Consider the following 16,021-nt stretch of genomic DNA (forward strand, 5'->3'; position numbering starts at 1 on the left):
TAGTATATATCTGATAGTATATATCTGTATCATGAATCAATTTAAGTGGACCCCGACTTAAACAAGTTGAAAAACTTATTCGGGTGTTACCATTTAGTGGTCAATTGTACGGAATATGTACTTCACTGTGCAATCTACTAATAAAAGTATCAATCAATCAATCAAATTGATCGATATGAGTACATCCAATGTCTAAGGCAATCTTGTATATATAGCTCATCAAGAGAGTCAGTTCAGAATCAGAATCAGAAATACTTTATTAATCACTGAGGGGAAATTAAAAGTTGTTATACTGGTGAAGAATTTCAGAATGCCAAGTCTGTTAAGGCTCATTGTCCTTGCGTGTAATTTACGACTGACATCTCTTATATGTCCTAGATGGAGTGAAGGTGCCCAGCCTCATTTCATAAGCAGGTTTGCCTGAAAAAATAAGTAAACATTTAAAATAAATTACTTTTAAATACTTTGATCACTGTGCTACTTCTCCGAAAATAAATATTCACTTTCATGTTTACCCACGACTAAAAGTAAACAGACAACCTGCTTTTTTCCCCAAAATACTGTGTTTGTTTGTAGCCCGCAACTAACTTGGTTAACGCTAACAGCCTACTAAATGCTATTTGTCAAACTGAATAAAACATGCTTTGACTCAAACTTACCAGTCTGAAAATGCTGTGAGCACACCAACATGTAGCAGGTGATGGCGTTAAAAGTGATGTTTGATCGTCTCGCAGCTGCTATCCATGCTTTCACTCTGGAAATGAGAAAAATCTCACCAAATGCTTTTTTTTCGATCATGCGATCATGACAGCGACTGTGGCAGTTAATGATGCCGCATGTTCGCGCCAAGTTTTAAACTTGTTTAAGAAAATAACAAAAATTTAGCAAAGTCTTGCAATCAGCTGTGTAAATAAGCTATTTAAAAGACCCACTATGCATTGGGTTTACTATGGCACACTTTCAAGCCCTATAGTTTTTCCAAAAATAGTGTGCCGTGAGAGATCATCACGGCAGTAGAAAATGGATGGATTGATGGTTGAAAAAATATCCATAAATATTAGAGCTGTCAAAGTTAACGCAATAACGCTTTGTGTCCTCCTATTCAGTAGTCTTTGAACACACTGTAAAAACTATTTTCCTCTCAGAAAACATTGATCACTCTCAGAGCTTTAGCTTGTAGGGTCAAAGGTGCACAATTGAATTTCTTAGTTGCTCAGACAGCAATGTGTTTATATAGGTCAGCGAATGGAGAAAGATGTGAATGTCTCTTGTTTGTGTGTTAGCATTTAAGCTAAAGAGTTAGCACCAGTCCGTGAGTTTATCAAAGTGCAGTTATCAATGTCGGTTTTTCTTTCATTTTAATTTAAAGCACAAATACTATAACCGTCTGGAGTTTTACCACGGTTATCATTATTACCAATTTTTGTTACATCCCTACTTTTAAGGTTTCATTCTTACGTATGTAGAGCTGTTCAAGGAGATGAATTTAATGCAAGAGACTGAGGGCCGCTGGAGTCTGTACAGTATAATACTGCCGCTAACGGTAAGCCTTTCCTCCAGCAGTGGCCAATGTCACCCGTATAAAATCTGCTCAGGAGGTAGGAGGAATAGTACCAGTACTTGGGTTTCTTTCTATGGAAAAGCATCAATAGCTGGTCAATCATTAGGCAATTGGACCTTTTTCAGTGCCAGAGATGTCAGGTATGCTTGAAACATGTAAAAGTGTCAAGACTGCAAAAGATGAAGGTAGCGCCCCAGGGACTATTTACTGTAACCCTTGTAACAATGAACACGGGACAAGGTTTACAGGGCAATTTTGAAGAGCTGCCTGGTAGACTAGTTGCATTACGTATGGTTTTCAGCATGACAGGAATGACCTGATGCTGTGTTTTTAAACAAGATATGATCGTAAAGATATGATCGCATGTCAACTTGCACTGCAGACAATTAGGCCTTAAATGAAAAGAAAGAACCCTACAGACATTTTTCTGGGCATGCGAGCAAAGACATGAGAGCATCTTGAGGCAAATGTGATTTCTCGGCTAAATTAAAAATAAACTTACTGTGTTTACATGGGAACTGGTTCAACTTCCTACAATAAGTTATTAGGCACAAGTACATAATTACAACTTCAGCTGGTGTTTGGTATAGCCAAACAAGTCTATAGTTTGTAAACACATCAAACTACTTGTTCTGTATTCTGTGCAACTGGTAGGTTGTTGTGGTTGCTTGGAAAAGTGTGTTCTGATACTTGTGTGACTAAACAGTGTTGGTTTTGTAGCGTCCCACACTGATCCGTTCTAGGACCACTACTCTTTAATACGCAACTAATCACATCGTAGACCATAGCTGTGAAACAATACAACGTCAATAAGCGGTTAGTCTTTCGCGCCAAGTCACCAAGATTGGTTACCAATCTATCATTTTGCACAAGTAAACTGGCCTGAGTAAACACACACTTCCTCCTGCTTTGACTTCCTGTAACAGGAAATAATGCTGCATTGACAGAGGTCTCAGATTCAACCGCACTAAGTTTGTCTGGTAAAAATGGCAGCATTGTAAACTAGCTTTTAAAGAGTCTCCTTTGTCAAATGTGGCAGAATATCCAAGAGCGACTTAAAAGCCACAATTTGCCTAACAATTGAGGACAGTTCAAACATTAAAGGCTAACCGAACGGTTACGTTGTTCATGGGCCTAGACTTTCAAAAGCGCAGCTCAAAAGAGCCAGTTGATTTTTGCAGCAAAAAAGTGCACAAATAGTGGCCCTGTATTAGCGTCACGTGTTTAAACTATAAAGTAAATAAGAGTCAGGTTTGATTGCTCAACATGGGGATAAGCATTATTAGATGTTGCCATTACAGCAAAAACAGTGCTTGATATGCTGCTTGTAGTCTTCAAAACCTGGCTCTGGCTACAATACAAAATGTGAATTGTCACATTTTAAATAAAAAACTAGTTCAATATTACTATTTTTCAAATGGCCATCAAGTGTTTAGTTGTGCACCATTTGTTACCAAACATTGAGGTATTGGTGAAGTGTATTTGTATATTCTCCAGCATCCTATGCAGTGGACATTTGTTTTAGGTCTATTTCCTTTGTCAGAGTTACAAATTTCGGGAAAAAATAGTGGTTATGATTAACATTCCTAAGATTCAAGTACTTCGATCTATGTTTGGCAAGATGGCCTTCCAGAAAATAGGTAAAGATCCAACATCATTTTAAAAAGGCAATTTCGATTTTATCGATACTAGAAAAAAAGAAAGCATTTTAAGAACGAACACCAAGGACGCGACGGACACAACAGAAGTGACAGCGAGTAAGTTTTGCCGAAACACCAAGTGGCTGAGGCGGAAGATTGAAAATGGTGTAATGAACATTTCATATTATTGAAACAGTAAAATTAGATTTTTTATAATTCAAAAGTGGTCGCATGTCACTTTTCCAACTTTTGTTAATTTCACAGTTTTCAACTTTCCGCCTCAGCTATTGTGGTCAGTGGCCAAAACTTGCCTTTGTAGATTAAAGTAAGTTGCAGCTTTATTGCGCTGTGGCGTTCGTATTTGTTGTGAACGTTGCAAAAATGTGCTGTAGCTAAAATGTGTTGTGTTGTTGCTTTTTGATATTGCCTTGTTGCGTTTACATTTGTTGTGACCTTTCTCGGCCCCCGTGGGTATCCGCCATTCTTATTTTAATGACTGGTTGTTGTGTCTTTTACAATCGTGCTATGGCTGAAAGATGTTGTGTTGTGGCTTCATGTTGTTGTGTTGTGGAATTTGCATTTGTTGTGACTTTTCTCAGCCACAGTAGCTGTTTCATAAAATGAGAGTGGTAGCAGGCCAAACCACTGCTCATTTAACCTGAAAATATTTGGTTACGCTTAATTTCTCAGACAAATCTACTAGTAATTCCACCTGAAGAGATGTTTACTTTTGTTATTAATGTTGTACGAAAAACAGCAAAAAAAAGCACATAAAATTGTGGGGCGGTATAGCTCGGTTGGTAGAGCGGCCGTGCCAGCAACTTGAGGGTTAAATAAATGATAAATGGGTTGTACTTGTATAGCGCTTTTCTACCTTCAAGGTACTCAAAGCGCTTTGACACTACTTCCACATTTACCCATTCACACACTGATGGAGGGAGCTGCCATGCAAGGCGCTAACCAGCAGCCATCAGGAGCAAGGGTGAAGTGTCTTGCTCAGGACACAACGGACATGACGAGGTTGGTACTAGGTGGGGATTGAACCAGGGACCCTCGGGTCGCGCACGGCCATTCTTCCACTGCGCCACGCCGGTTGCAGGTTCAATCCCCGCATCCACCATCCTAGTTACTGCCGTTGTGTCCTTGGGCAAGACACTTTACCCACCTGCTCCCAGTGCCACCCACACTTGTTTAAATGTAACTTAGATATTGGGTTTCACTATGTAAAGCGCTTTGAGTGACTAGAGAAAAGCGCTATATAAATATAATTCACTTCAAATTATACTGTAAAAATGTTGGTTACTGTAATTTTATTGAAAATATCTTGAATGTTAAAAATAAGAGCAGAAAGTGTTTCCTCTTGTTAATTCAACATTATGTGTTTGCTGCACTTTATTCAAATAAGATGTGAATGCATTGGCCATTAATTGTTGTTTACTTGCCTGTTTGTATCCTAGGCTTGGGCGAAAAAAATAAATTCCACGATTTTTTTCACAAAAAAAATTGATTTCCAATTTTCCCCTACTTTTGAAAGAAACTATTAACTACAAAATGACAGAGATAATTCAAAACAAGTTTTTCTTTTATTCAAACACAAACTCATAGTTTGAAATGACACTGCATCTTACTCGTAGCAAAATTCTAAATTTTTATAATGTTCTTTTTAGACTAGATATATATTCTACTTTTATGGAATCATTTTCAAATACTTAAATTAGGAGCTTCCCTTGGGAAGCAATACTTCTGTTTGAATAGAATACTTTGTTAATAAAAATGTAGCTGCACATTGCATGCAAATAAACAATATCCACCATTGAGATCAATAAAGTGCAAACTTCCGTCTTTAATAACATACGTAAATGAAAATGTAGTATTAAACATTGTATCCAAATAATGAAGTAAAAATATTGAGAGGACTATAGTTTTTTTCAGTAAGTGGATGAAGTGGACTCGTGCATGATGTAAAATGAAATGATATGAAATTGTGTGATGTATTATGATGTAAGTGTGTTCATGTTCGAAATAAACTAAAGAAAGAAAGAAAGAGGGACGGCGTGGCGCAGTGGAAGAGTGGCCGTGCGTGACCCGAGGGTCCCTGGTTCAATCCCCACCTAGTACCAACCTCGTCATGTCCGTTGTGTCCTGAGCAAGACACTTCACCCTTGCTCCTGATGGGTGCTGGTTAGCGCCTTGCATGGCAGCTCCCTCCATCAGTGTGTGAATGGGTAAATGTGGAAGTAGTGTCAAAGCGCTTTGAGTACCTTGAAGGTAGAAAAGCGCTATACAAGTACAACCCATTTATCATTATAAGTAAGCGCAGCCTTTTTCATTCACACATCTTGGTGGTGCACAGAGAAACTGCTTTAGTGATCGCTCTACGCAATGTGCTTCTTTCTCTTCATACATGGCATCATCATACATACCTTGTGTAAATGATTACATAAGGTGATTTTTAGCACGCAGTTTGTTGTTGCGTCTTGTTCGTCTCGTAAAAATGTTTTATTTCCCACACTCTGCTAGAGGCTTCGGTTTCAGGTAGACTTTGCAACGTGCAGTCAATTGTTCCTCGCCTGTTGCCGCAAAACCAAAGTACTGACAACACTTTTCTTTGGAACAAACGTCTCGCTCTCGTTAGCGTTCGCATTTGTCATGTTTTCTATGTGTGCCACTAAGGAATTACGAGGACGGCGCAAGCTACGGAAGCTCCTGAGGGGCAAAAAGTATGCCGGAGAAATAACAGGACTATAGGAATCTTCCCCTACAGTGTCCAATATCCAGTATTTATTTCACAGTCACTCTGTTTGGATTTTTTTTGCTAAAAAGTTACTGAACCGATTTTAACTCACTGAATGGTATCGTTCTAAATACACCAACATCATCCCTGAATCGTATAAGCAACATCAAATTATGATTCGAATCTAATCGTTACACCCCTACTGTTATCCAAAACCCAAATGTCTACAGCAGAGGAAGCTGGTTTTCAGGATGATATGCACCAGGTGTGCTGTGACCCCCTCTCATTTAACATAGCTGCTGCGAGTAAATACATGTTGCCCTCTTTAAACTACCACACTCAGCCAATGAAAAATGCTCCAACCAAGGCTGATGTCAACTGAACAATGGCTTGACTGTTAAACCTCAAGATTAACATGACCAACAACCCCAGGCAACACACTATGCAAAACTTTGCTCTATAGAAAACACATTTTCTGATCTGAAAATTGCAGGGTAAATTAGCGGGGTAAGGACATGAGCAAAAGAAAACGTTTCCTTCAGCGGTTTTCTCACCAGAAGCAGGCATCTGGTTGGTAACTCTTGTCAAATTTTAACCACTAATGATTTAAAAAGTGGCCCAATGTTATGTCTTGTATGGTTCAAAAAGTTAAGGCCAGAACATTTAAACCAATTAAAATGTTGCATCACTCCTGCGGTGAGCCCGGTGAGGTAATAACACCGTAGCTTAAAAAGTGGGTTTGTCCTTCTCCACATGCAGGAATAACCATGACTAACACTAGGGAATTGCACATCACATACTAAGAATAGGAAAGTAACACCAGCCCAAATTACATGTGTAAAACTCTTAAACTGAATATTAAATTTTTTTTGAGAAAGGACATTTGAAATTTGGTTCAAAACTGCTATACTGGTAAAATGGATCATGTATCGATACAACATAAATATATACAGGATCCTATTGAGAACCAGCATCCTCTGCAGTGGACATTTTGTCGGAGTGACACATTTCTAAAAAAAAAAAAAAAAAAAAAAAAAAAAGCAGCACTCTTCTGCAAATAAATGTCCACTGCAGAAGATACTGGCTCTAGGAAGGATATACAAAAAGTACTATATCCATCCATTTTCTACCGCTTGTCCCTCTTGCGGTTGCGGGGGTGCTGGGGCCTATCCCAGCTGCTTTCGGGCGCCACCTCATTTATATAAATTAAACTCCCTTATCTAGAAAAGACAGGTCTGATTAGGAAGGGCTGGGTGATTAGTCGAAAAATAATCGCAACCAACATTTAGACCTAAACACTCATATAAAAACTCCCACAACGGTTAGATTTTTTTTTTTTTACTAATAGACCGTAGTCTTAAAACACACACTACTGCTTGTGTAGTTGCACAACTGGCCGCTGAGTGACGCTAAGTGTGAAAGCTTCCAGAACAGCAGCAAAGGAAGTAGCCACATCAAGTGACTGGGGTCTACAGCCAGAGCACCGCACATTTGTGGGTGGATGTCTGTACAAATTCAAAAAGTGCGCATAGAGATCTAAAACGTGACAAACAAATGTTCTAATTCGATATTCTTAATCAATAGATGTGTGAAGAAACTGTGAAGAAAAAAAAACGATCACACCAGGGACCAATTTTAGGAAAAAAAATGCCTTGACACTGACGTGCAAGTTCTGGGCATCTAACCTGGTTTCTCAAACGCGAATCAGATTTGAGACCAAAGCTAACTGAAATACTTCAAGAATTAACATAATATTAACACAAAAATGTGTATGAACTAGTGCTGTCAACTGATTAATCTGTATTCTGATTAATCAGACTAATCAAATCAAACTTTTGAATTGAATCACAATTAATCATAGGTTGGTACTCACTTGCATATTTTAAACTAACTTCGAGAAATACCCCAAAATTCAGACACAAATGCAATTTTTTTGTCATACAGTAGGGCTGCACGATTAATCAACATCGAGGTTTTAATAAGTGCGCTAACGTAACTTCTAGAGGCTGACTTTTTTTTTTTATAGGTTATTTCTTCAGTTAAAGAGCATTATGTTGACAAAAGCTCTGAGTCTGTCTGCATAAAGCCAAATATTTGTTAAGTAAATTATTGCATATTATTTTAATGTGTGGCACCTTGAGACAAGAATATGTTGATTGACAGTCTAAAATTACTTTTTTTTTTGCATTTTTATGGATGTATAAAATCTAGAAATCGCAATTGCAATTTTAGGGAAACCCGCAACCCCGAAAGGGACAAGCGGTAGAAAATGGATGGATGGAACTTGCAATTGGGTTTTTTCTTAAAATCCTGCAGCCCTATCATAATAGAACATTTTTTTAAAAATGCTTTACTTGAATGCACTACATTTATTTGCTCAAAACCTAGTAATAATGTATTCTCAAGTGAAGTGAAACTTGCCAGCGAGCACACTAGACCAGTGGTCCCAAACCACCGGGCCGCAAATTACAAAAAAATTGTGTTTTTTTTGTTTTTTTTTAATTAGATCAACATAAAAAACACAATATATACATTATATATCAATATAGACCAATACAGTCTGCAGGGATACAGTCCGTAAGCACAAATGATTGTATTTCTTTAGGACAAAAAAATTTAAAAATAAATTTAAAAAAATCCCCCCTCCCGGGTCCGTGGGACAAATTTTCAAGCATTGAACGGGCCGCAGCTACAAAAAGGTTGGGTACCACTGCACTAGACCACTGACACACATATCACTGACCGTAAAACAGGTATAACCATCCACAGTTAAAGTAAAGGAGCAAATTGTGAAGCTACATCATTAATGCAATATTTTTCTTATGTGATTAATCACATGAGTTAACTCGTTACTACTTTTGACAACACTAATATGAACATGAAAGAACTCAACATATACAGTACAGACCAAACGTTTGGACACACCTTCTCATTTCAATGTGTTTTCTTTATTTTCATGACTATTTACACCAGAGGTCCGCAAACTTTTTGACTCGGGGGTCACATTGGGTTAAAATAATCTAAAAAAAAGTTTCTTTTTTTAACTAGGGACTTCCCGCAGGCCGGATTTTGGACACTGGCGGGACGGATCCGACCCTGGATCGTAGGTTGGGGACCCCTAATTCACACCCTAATAAAAACTATGACACCTGTGAAGTGAAAACCCTTTAAGTGACTACCTCTTGAAGCTCATCGAGAGAATGCCAAGAGTGTGCAAAACAGCAATCAGGCAAAATGGCAAAGATGGCAAAATGGAATTTTAAACAATATGATTTGCCTGAGCGGCTGGGAGACACAGAGTAACAAACGGTAGAAAATGGATTAGAAAGGACAGATTTAACAATCAAAAAAAAAAAAAAAATAATATATATATATATATATATATATATATATATAATTTTTTTTAATTAGGGACTTCCCGCGGGCCGTAGTTTGGGGAGCCCTGATTCATACTGTAGATTTTTAATGAAGGCATCAAAACTATGACACCTGTGAAGTGAAAACCCTTTAAGTGACTACCTTCTTAAGGCTCATCGAGAGAATGCCAAAAGTGTGCAAAACAGCAATCAGGCAAAATGGCAAAGATGGCAAAATGGAATTTTAAACAATATGATTTGCCTGAGCGGCTAGGAGACACAGAGTAACAAACGGTAGAAAATGGATTAGAAAGGACAGATTTAACAATCAAAAAAAAAAAAAAAAAAAAAAAAATATATATATATATATATATATATATATTTTTTTTTTTTAATTAGGGACTTCCCGCGGGCCGTAGTTTGGGGAGCCCTGATTCATACTGTAGATTTTTAATGAAGGCATCAAAACTATGACACCTGTGAAGTGAAAACCCTTTAAGTGACTACCTTCTTAAGGCTCATCGAGAGAATGCCAAAAGTGTGCAAAACAGTAACCAGTGCATAGGGTGGCTATTTTGAAGAAACTTAGAGCCCTGCGATGAGGTGGCGACTTGTCCAGGGTGTTCCCCGCCTTCCGCCCGAATGCAGCTGAGATAGGCTTCAGCGACCCCGAAAGGGACAAGCGGTACAAAATGGATGGATGGATAGAATATAAAACATGTTATCAGTTATTTCACCTTTTTTTTGTCAAGTACATAACTCCACGTGTTCATTCATAGTTTTGATGCCTTCAGTGACAATGGTAATAGTCATGAAAATAAAGAAAACCCATTGAATGATTTACCATGAATTGATTAACGTGGACCCCGACTTAAACAAGTTGAAAAACTTATTCGGGTGTTGCCATTTAGTGGTCAATTGTACGGAATATGTACTGTACAGTGCAATCTACTAATAAAAGTTGCAATCAATCAAATGAGAAGGTGTGTCCAAACTTTAGGCCTGTACTGTACTTTAAGACCTCTTTGCCAATAAAATAGCGTACAATGGCTTACTGTACTGTGCAATCTACTAATAAAAGTCTCAATCAATCAACAATAAAAACAGTCAACTAGTTTTGGTTCCTCGCCAAACACACACAAAACACACAATGTCAATTAAATAAAAGTTGACAAGTGTGCTTTCTAAGACTGATCAAACAAGTAAAATATGTCACGTGACCATGTTTGGGCTTTGACTCAACATGGCTGCGCTACGCTTCACTTAATCAAACATGACGCACGCACACACACAAGTATAGTAGTTACCGTCGAGATGCACGACACTGCGGCCAACAAAGAGGTGAGTATCTCCTGAAAGAAAAACTATCTCTGTGTGTGTTTGCAGCGGCCGGTGCGAGCCATGACGAGAAGCTGCGGATGAAAGCCATGTCATCAACATGTCCACACATCATCATCATAAAGTCAGGCTGCACTTAAAGAGCACATTGACCGCCGCTACAGCAATTTCAAAAAGCGACTAACACGTTTCGACCACGGCACGACGCACCGGCGGTAAGTGTTCATATCTTGTTTAACTCACTTTGTCGTGGGGCTGGAATAGTGCGTGGAAACGAGACGGCTGTACGCGGGAGTCAAGTGGTCTTGTTGCTCATTTCCGCTGAAATCTTCACAAGCACTGGCAACCGACGAAGCCTTTGATATGGCGGAGGAAAGAAAGGTGGAGTCATCATCTTTTTTTTTTTTTCTTTTTTTTTTGACTACCCTCGTTGGACGTAAACAATTGACAACATGCCGTGTCATTCGTCGATTAAAGCACTCGTCTTTTTCATTGGACGACGTTTTTAAACACCTTTAAAAGGGCTTTTCAAAATTGGCAGATTTCCCTAAATAGTTGTAAAACTATATCATACTACGAAATTGATATAGAAACGATAAAAACGGCTATTGAAGAGATGGACCCCGACTTAAACAAGTTGAAAAACTTATTCGGGTGTTACCATTTAGCAGAGGTGTGGACTCGAGTCACATGACTTGGACTCGAGTCAGACTCGAGTCATGAATTTGATGACTTTAGACTCGACTTGACAAAATGTGAAGAGACTTGCAACTCGACTTAGACTTTAACATCAATGACTTGTGACTTCACTTGGACTTGAGCCTTTTGACTTGACATGTCTTGACATGACTTGCCACTTTCCCCAAAATCCAAAGCTTAAAAAGTTATTTGGGAGCGCTCCGTATTTTTCATTTTCTTCGTCTGTCTATCAGCGTGTTATTCCTGTCAGCTGGTGTGCTGTCAGTACAACAGCCAATCAAATTAGATATACGTTGTTTTCATCACACAGCATTCATCCAATCAAATTGCAGGACAACCAATGAACTAGAGTTGTCCAACAACGTGCCAGTGATAAACAATTATGTTAAAGTTGGTTTCGTTCGGGTATAAAAACTACGACTTGGTCAACAAAAAACTAATTGCGGTATGCAAATCACGCAGTTCGAATATTACAGACGGAGACGCAACAACTTCCAACTTCGTTCGACATTTGAAGTTGCACAAAGAAGGGTAAGTTTTGAATGTAAGATAACGTTTATTGGCTAAGTAACGTGACTTTTATTTGCTGTGTAGTTAAATCAGTGAGGCTGCAAACTCACTGCTAACGTTATAACCATAGACATCTTATAAGTAGACGCAGCATCGAGCGCTACTGCCTACTGGCGCAGACGAGGCGCGTGGCCGCCATCTTGGAGTGGTGATCCGCTCCACTCAGTGCAATTAATTTGGCAGGAGCAATGAACTGTCAGCGCATTTAATTCATTTTACCTCACTGAATACCACTGATTTTCACCCCCTTTTTTGTCATACGTGTAGCCATGATAACAGACACATGTTTTGGCGTGTTTTATTATTCATAGTTTGCTTAACAGTAATATAATATTCTTATACACTATAAATGACCAGACGTCCGAGATCAAAACTGGGAATATAATCCCAGAGAAGGGGGAAAAAAACGGTAATCTATTTTTAAATTGAAGAAACAATATGATTAGGTTGTATATACATATGTGTGTATCCTACATAAACAATGTATGAATACATTAGATATCTATATATTTTAGGGACCTATAGACTGTATCTCTGTTGCTTCAGCAGCAGAGAGTTTATTCTGTCTTGACACTTTGTATTGATATTTTCTATTACATTCTTCCCTTAAATGATAATGTTTGCAGTGATTGTTTTATATGTATTATTTTATGTAAGTCGCTTTGGATAAAAGCGTCTGCCAAATACTTAAACATATATAAACACCTGAAAGTCTTCATATCAGCTAAAACCACCAATCTGTTTCACTGGATTCAGAATAAAACCAAATTCTTTTCAACCCAACAATGTTAGTATTTGAATATTGTTACTTGAAGACTGATTCCTGGTTACAATTATACTGTTAAGAAAGTATTGTCTTATACTTTGCCTAAAATGAGAATGCATCATAATCAGTGGCGGCTGGTGAATTTTGTTTTAGGTGGGGCTGAAAGTTTGTAAACCAAACCCCTGTAGGGGCGTCATCCTCCCCCAGAAGATTTCTTTGTGATTTTCACATACAAATATTGAAGATCTTTGATCCTTCTCAACTCTGGTAATATTATTTTCATAAAATACAACCAATAGTACGTTAATGTTAAATCTCACTTGTGAAAAGTAATCCCCCGATTCCTATTTTCAACAGTCCGCTCATTTAAGCAGGAAAACGGTGAACACCACCATCTTTGTTTTCTACCTTTCAACTGTCAGTTTCGGCTGCTCGCCGGCTCCTCATCAGCACTTCAAGATGGCGGCCAAATTGCTCACGTCACAGCAACCAACTACTTATAAGATGTCTATGGTTATAACGTCATTGCAAACACGGCAATCTGTTGCGTCCACTGCAGTTTGCTACCTTATTCATACTTTTTGTCAAGTGATTTTTTTTTAAGCAGGGTTTCATGAGGTACCTATACATAACGTTACGTTAGTCAATGTATCACACACAGTAACGTAACGTTAGTCAATGTATCACACACAGTAACGTAACGTTAGACGGCAGTCAGCAGCACCGCATATTTTAGCCACCTACAAAAAGACAAACATAGTCAAATAAAGGTCAGTTAAAATGTATACTATATTAAGAATATGTGTACATATTGCATAGGGTCCTGACATCTAAAAAGTACAACTCTGTTCATTGTTATGTTCATATATTTGTTATGTTTTTCATGTGTACGCACACATAAACACACATACAGTATGAGATGAGATCAATGAGATAAGGTAAGAATAGGATAGAAACTGCTGTGGAACTAGTTACAATGCAATATGCCATGGAAATACAATGTTAACACTTTTGTGCAAATAAGTACAGTTGCACTTGTTTTTTTTTCAAATGTGTTTATTCTGTAAAGGAATGAGTTACATGTTTAAAATGACTGGTTAATAGTGCTATTTTGAAGTGCAATGTCAGCACTATCTTTTTCCCTGCAATTTCAAATGCACTTGTTTTAATAAATAAATACAGCGTTTTAAAAGCATACACAATCTGTGTAAATATATTAGTCTGTGGTTAAATGACTTGAAAGGACTCGAAACTCAAAATGCAGGACTTGGGACTTGACTTGAGACTTTCCAGTCTTGACTTTGGACTTGACTCGGACTTGCCCTGTCTTGACTCGGGACTTGACTCGAGACTTGAGGGTAAAGACTTGAGACTTACTTGTGACTTGCAAAGCAATGACTTGGTCCCACCTCTGCCATTTAGTGGTCAATTGTACGGAATATGTACTGTACTGTGCAATCTACTAATACAAGTCTCAATCAATCAATTTCAGAACCTTTAACATATGTCTCTATCCTCCTTCAACACCGCAATAAAAGTACACCTCCAGGCAACTTCAACCCTAAACTAACACCCTCCCCAGATTGTAAATAATCAAATGTAGATACTTTTTCTTATGCTTTCTGATCTCTCTCTCTCTCTCTCTCTCTCTCTCTGTGTGTCCACTACTTGCTGTACATATCCTACCAAGTCAGACCTACACTGTTTCAATGTCAATTTCTCTGTTCTCAATTGTTGATGACTGAAGTGATAACAACCAAACAACCCCCCCTCCACATCCCACACCCCGGATTGTAAATAATGTAAATAATTCAATGTATATACTCTGATGATTATCTTGTGTGATGACTGTATTATGATGATAGTATATATCTGATAGTATATATCTGTATCATGTAGGGATGTCCGATAATGGCTTTTTGCCGATATCCGATATTCCGATATTGTCCAACTCTTTAATTACCGATACCGATATCAACCGATATATGCAGTCGTGGAATTAACACATTATTATGCCTAATTTGGACAACCAGGTATGGTGAAAATAAGGTACTTTTTAAAAAAATTAATAAAATAAGATAAATAAATTAAAAACATTTTCTTGAATAAAAAAGAAAGTAAAACAATATAAAAACAGTTACATAGAAACTAGTAATTAATGAAAATGAGTCAAATTAACTGTTTAAGGTTAGTACTATTAGTGGACCAGCAGCACGCACAATCATGTGTGCTTACGGACTGTATCCCTTGCAGACTGTATTGATATATATTGATATATAATGTAGGAACCAGAATATTAATAACAGAAAGAAACAACCCTTTTGTGTGAATGAGTGTAAATGGGGGAGGGAGTTTTTTTGGGTTGGTGCACTAATTGTTAAGTGTATCTTGTGTTTTTTATGTTGATTTAATAAAAAAAATTAATTAAAAAAAAACATACCGATAATAAAAAAAACGATACCGATAATTTCCGATATTACATTTTAACGCATTTATCGACATCTCTAGTATCATGAATCAATTTAAGTGGACCCCGACTTAAACAAGTTGAAAAACTTATTCGGCTGTTACCATTTAGCAATCTAATAATAAAAGTTTCAATCAATCAATCAATCAATCAATCAATCAATCAATCAATCAGCAACCTATAATTTCAAACAGGCAAATTCCCAGATAAAATGAAAATGGCTAAAATCGTACCGATTTATAAGACTGGAGACAAACACCAGTTAACAAACTACAGACCTGTTTCTTTACTACCACCAATTTACTAAAATAAATGAAAAACTGTTTAACAACAAATTAGACAAATTCATAAATTTAAAAACAAAACACTCACAGATAACCAATACAGATACAGAGCCAACATTTCAACATCAATGGCATTAATCGAAATAACGGTAGAGATCACAAATGCAATAGATCGTAAAAAATGTGCTGCTGCAGTGTTTATGGATTTAACAAAAGCATTTGACAACAATTAATCACCGCATCTTAATAAACAAATTAGAAAGGTATGGAATCAGGAGTTGATACTGACCTGTGTAAGAATCTACTTAGATTAGATTAGTTTAGTTTATTTCAAAGGGGGCTATGCAATTTCATAAAACACATGACTACACATGGTTAAAAAAGCCAGAATTAGCCAGAAGGCTAGTTTTCATCTGTAGTCCCCTGGCCATGATGTAAAAAAAAGGCAGTAAAATTACAATTTAAAAGAAAAGAAAGAGAGAGAAAAAGAATAAAAGCACACAATACATATACAATATGATAAAAAATTAAATCCAACATCACAACATAACATTTATGTTAGTATCAAAACAGGCTCATCTTTTAGTGCTGGCAGCTGTAGGCGTT

General features: G+C 37.4%; 2 protein-coding genes across 8 annotated transcripts in view; one reads left to right on the plus strand and one right to left on the minus strand.

Moving 5' to 3' along the window:
• LOC133617783 (very long chain fatty acid elongase 1-like) overlaps positions 1–11,037 on the minus strand; it is a 47,135-nt gene extending 36,098 nt beyond the window's left edge. Inside the window, exons 1-2 of one of the 3 annotated variants that reach the window (XM_061978002.1) lie at positions 10,873–10,891; positions 660–754 (exon numbers count right to left, since the gene is read on the minus strand). The gene's annotated coding sequence lies outside the window, so the exon portion shown is untranslated. Of the gene's footprint in view, positions 1–659; positions 755–10,598; positions 10,664–10,872 lie in introns of those variants that run through there. The other 2 variants (XM_061977998.1, XM_061978000.1) reach the window with 2 other exon arrangements.
• Positions 1–16,021, plus strand: part of mob3c (MOB kinase activator 3C) — a 75,773-nt gene that overhangs the window by 35,469 nt on the left and 24,283 nt on the right. For 2 of the 5 annotated variants that reach the window (XM_061978005.2, XM_061978006.2), the window contains one exon: positions 10,678–10,844. Coding sequence is in view for 1 of the 5 variants with exons in the window: in XM_061978003.2 (XP_061833987.1) it covers positions 10,993–11,010 (18 nt within the window). In the remaining 4 variants the exon portion in view is untranslated. The other 3 variants (XM_061978007.1, XM_061978004.1, XM_061978003.2) reach the window with 3 other exon arrangements.

Source organism: Nerophis lumbriciformis, linkage group LG18 (assembly GCF_033978685.3).
Source record: "Nerophis lumbriciformis linkage group LG18, RoL_Nlum_v2.1, whole genome shotgun sequence".
Taxonomy (NCBI): Eukaryota; Metazoa; Chordata; class Actinopteri; order Syngnathiformes; family Syngnathidae; genus Nerophis; species Nerophis lumbriciformis.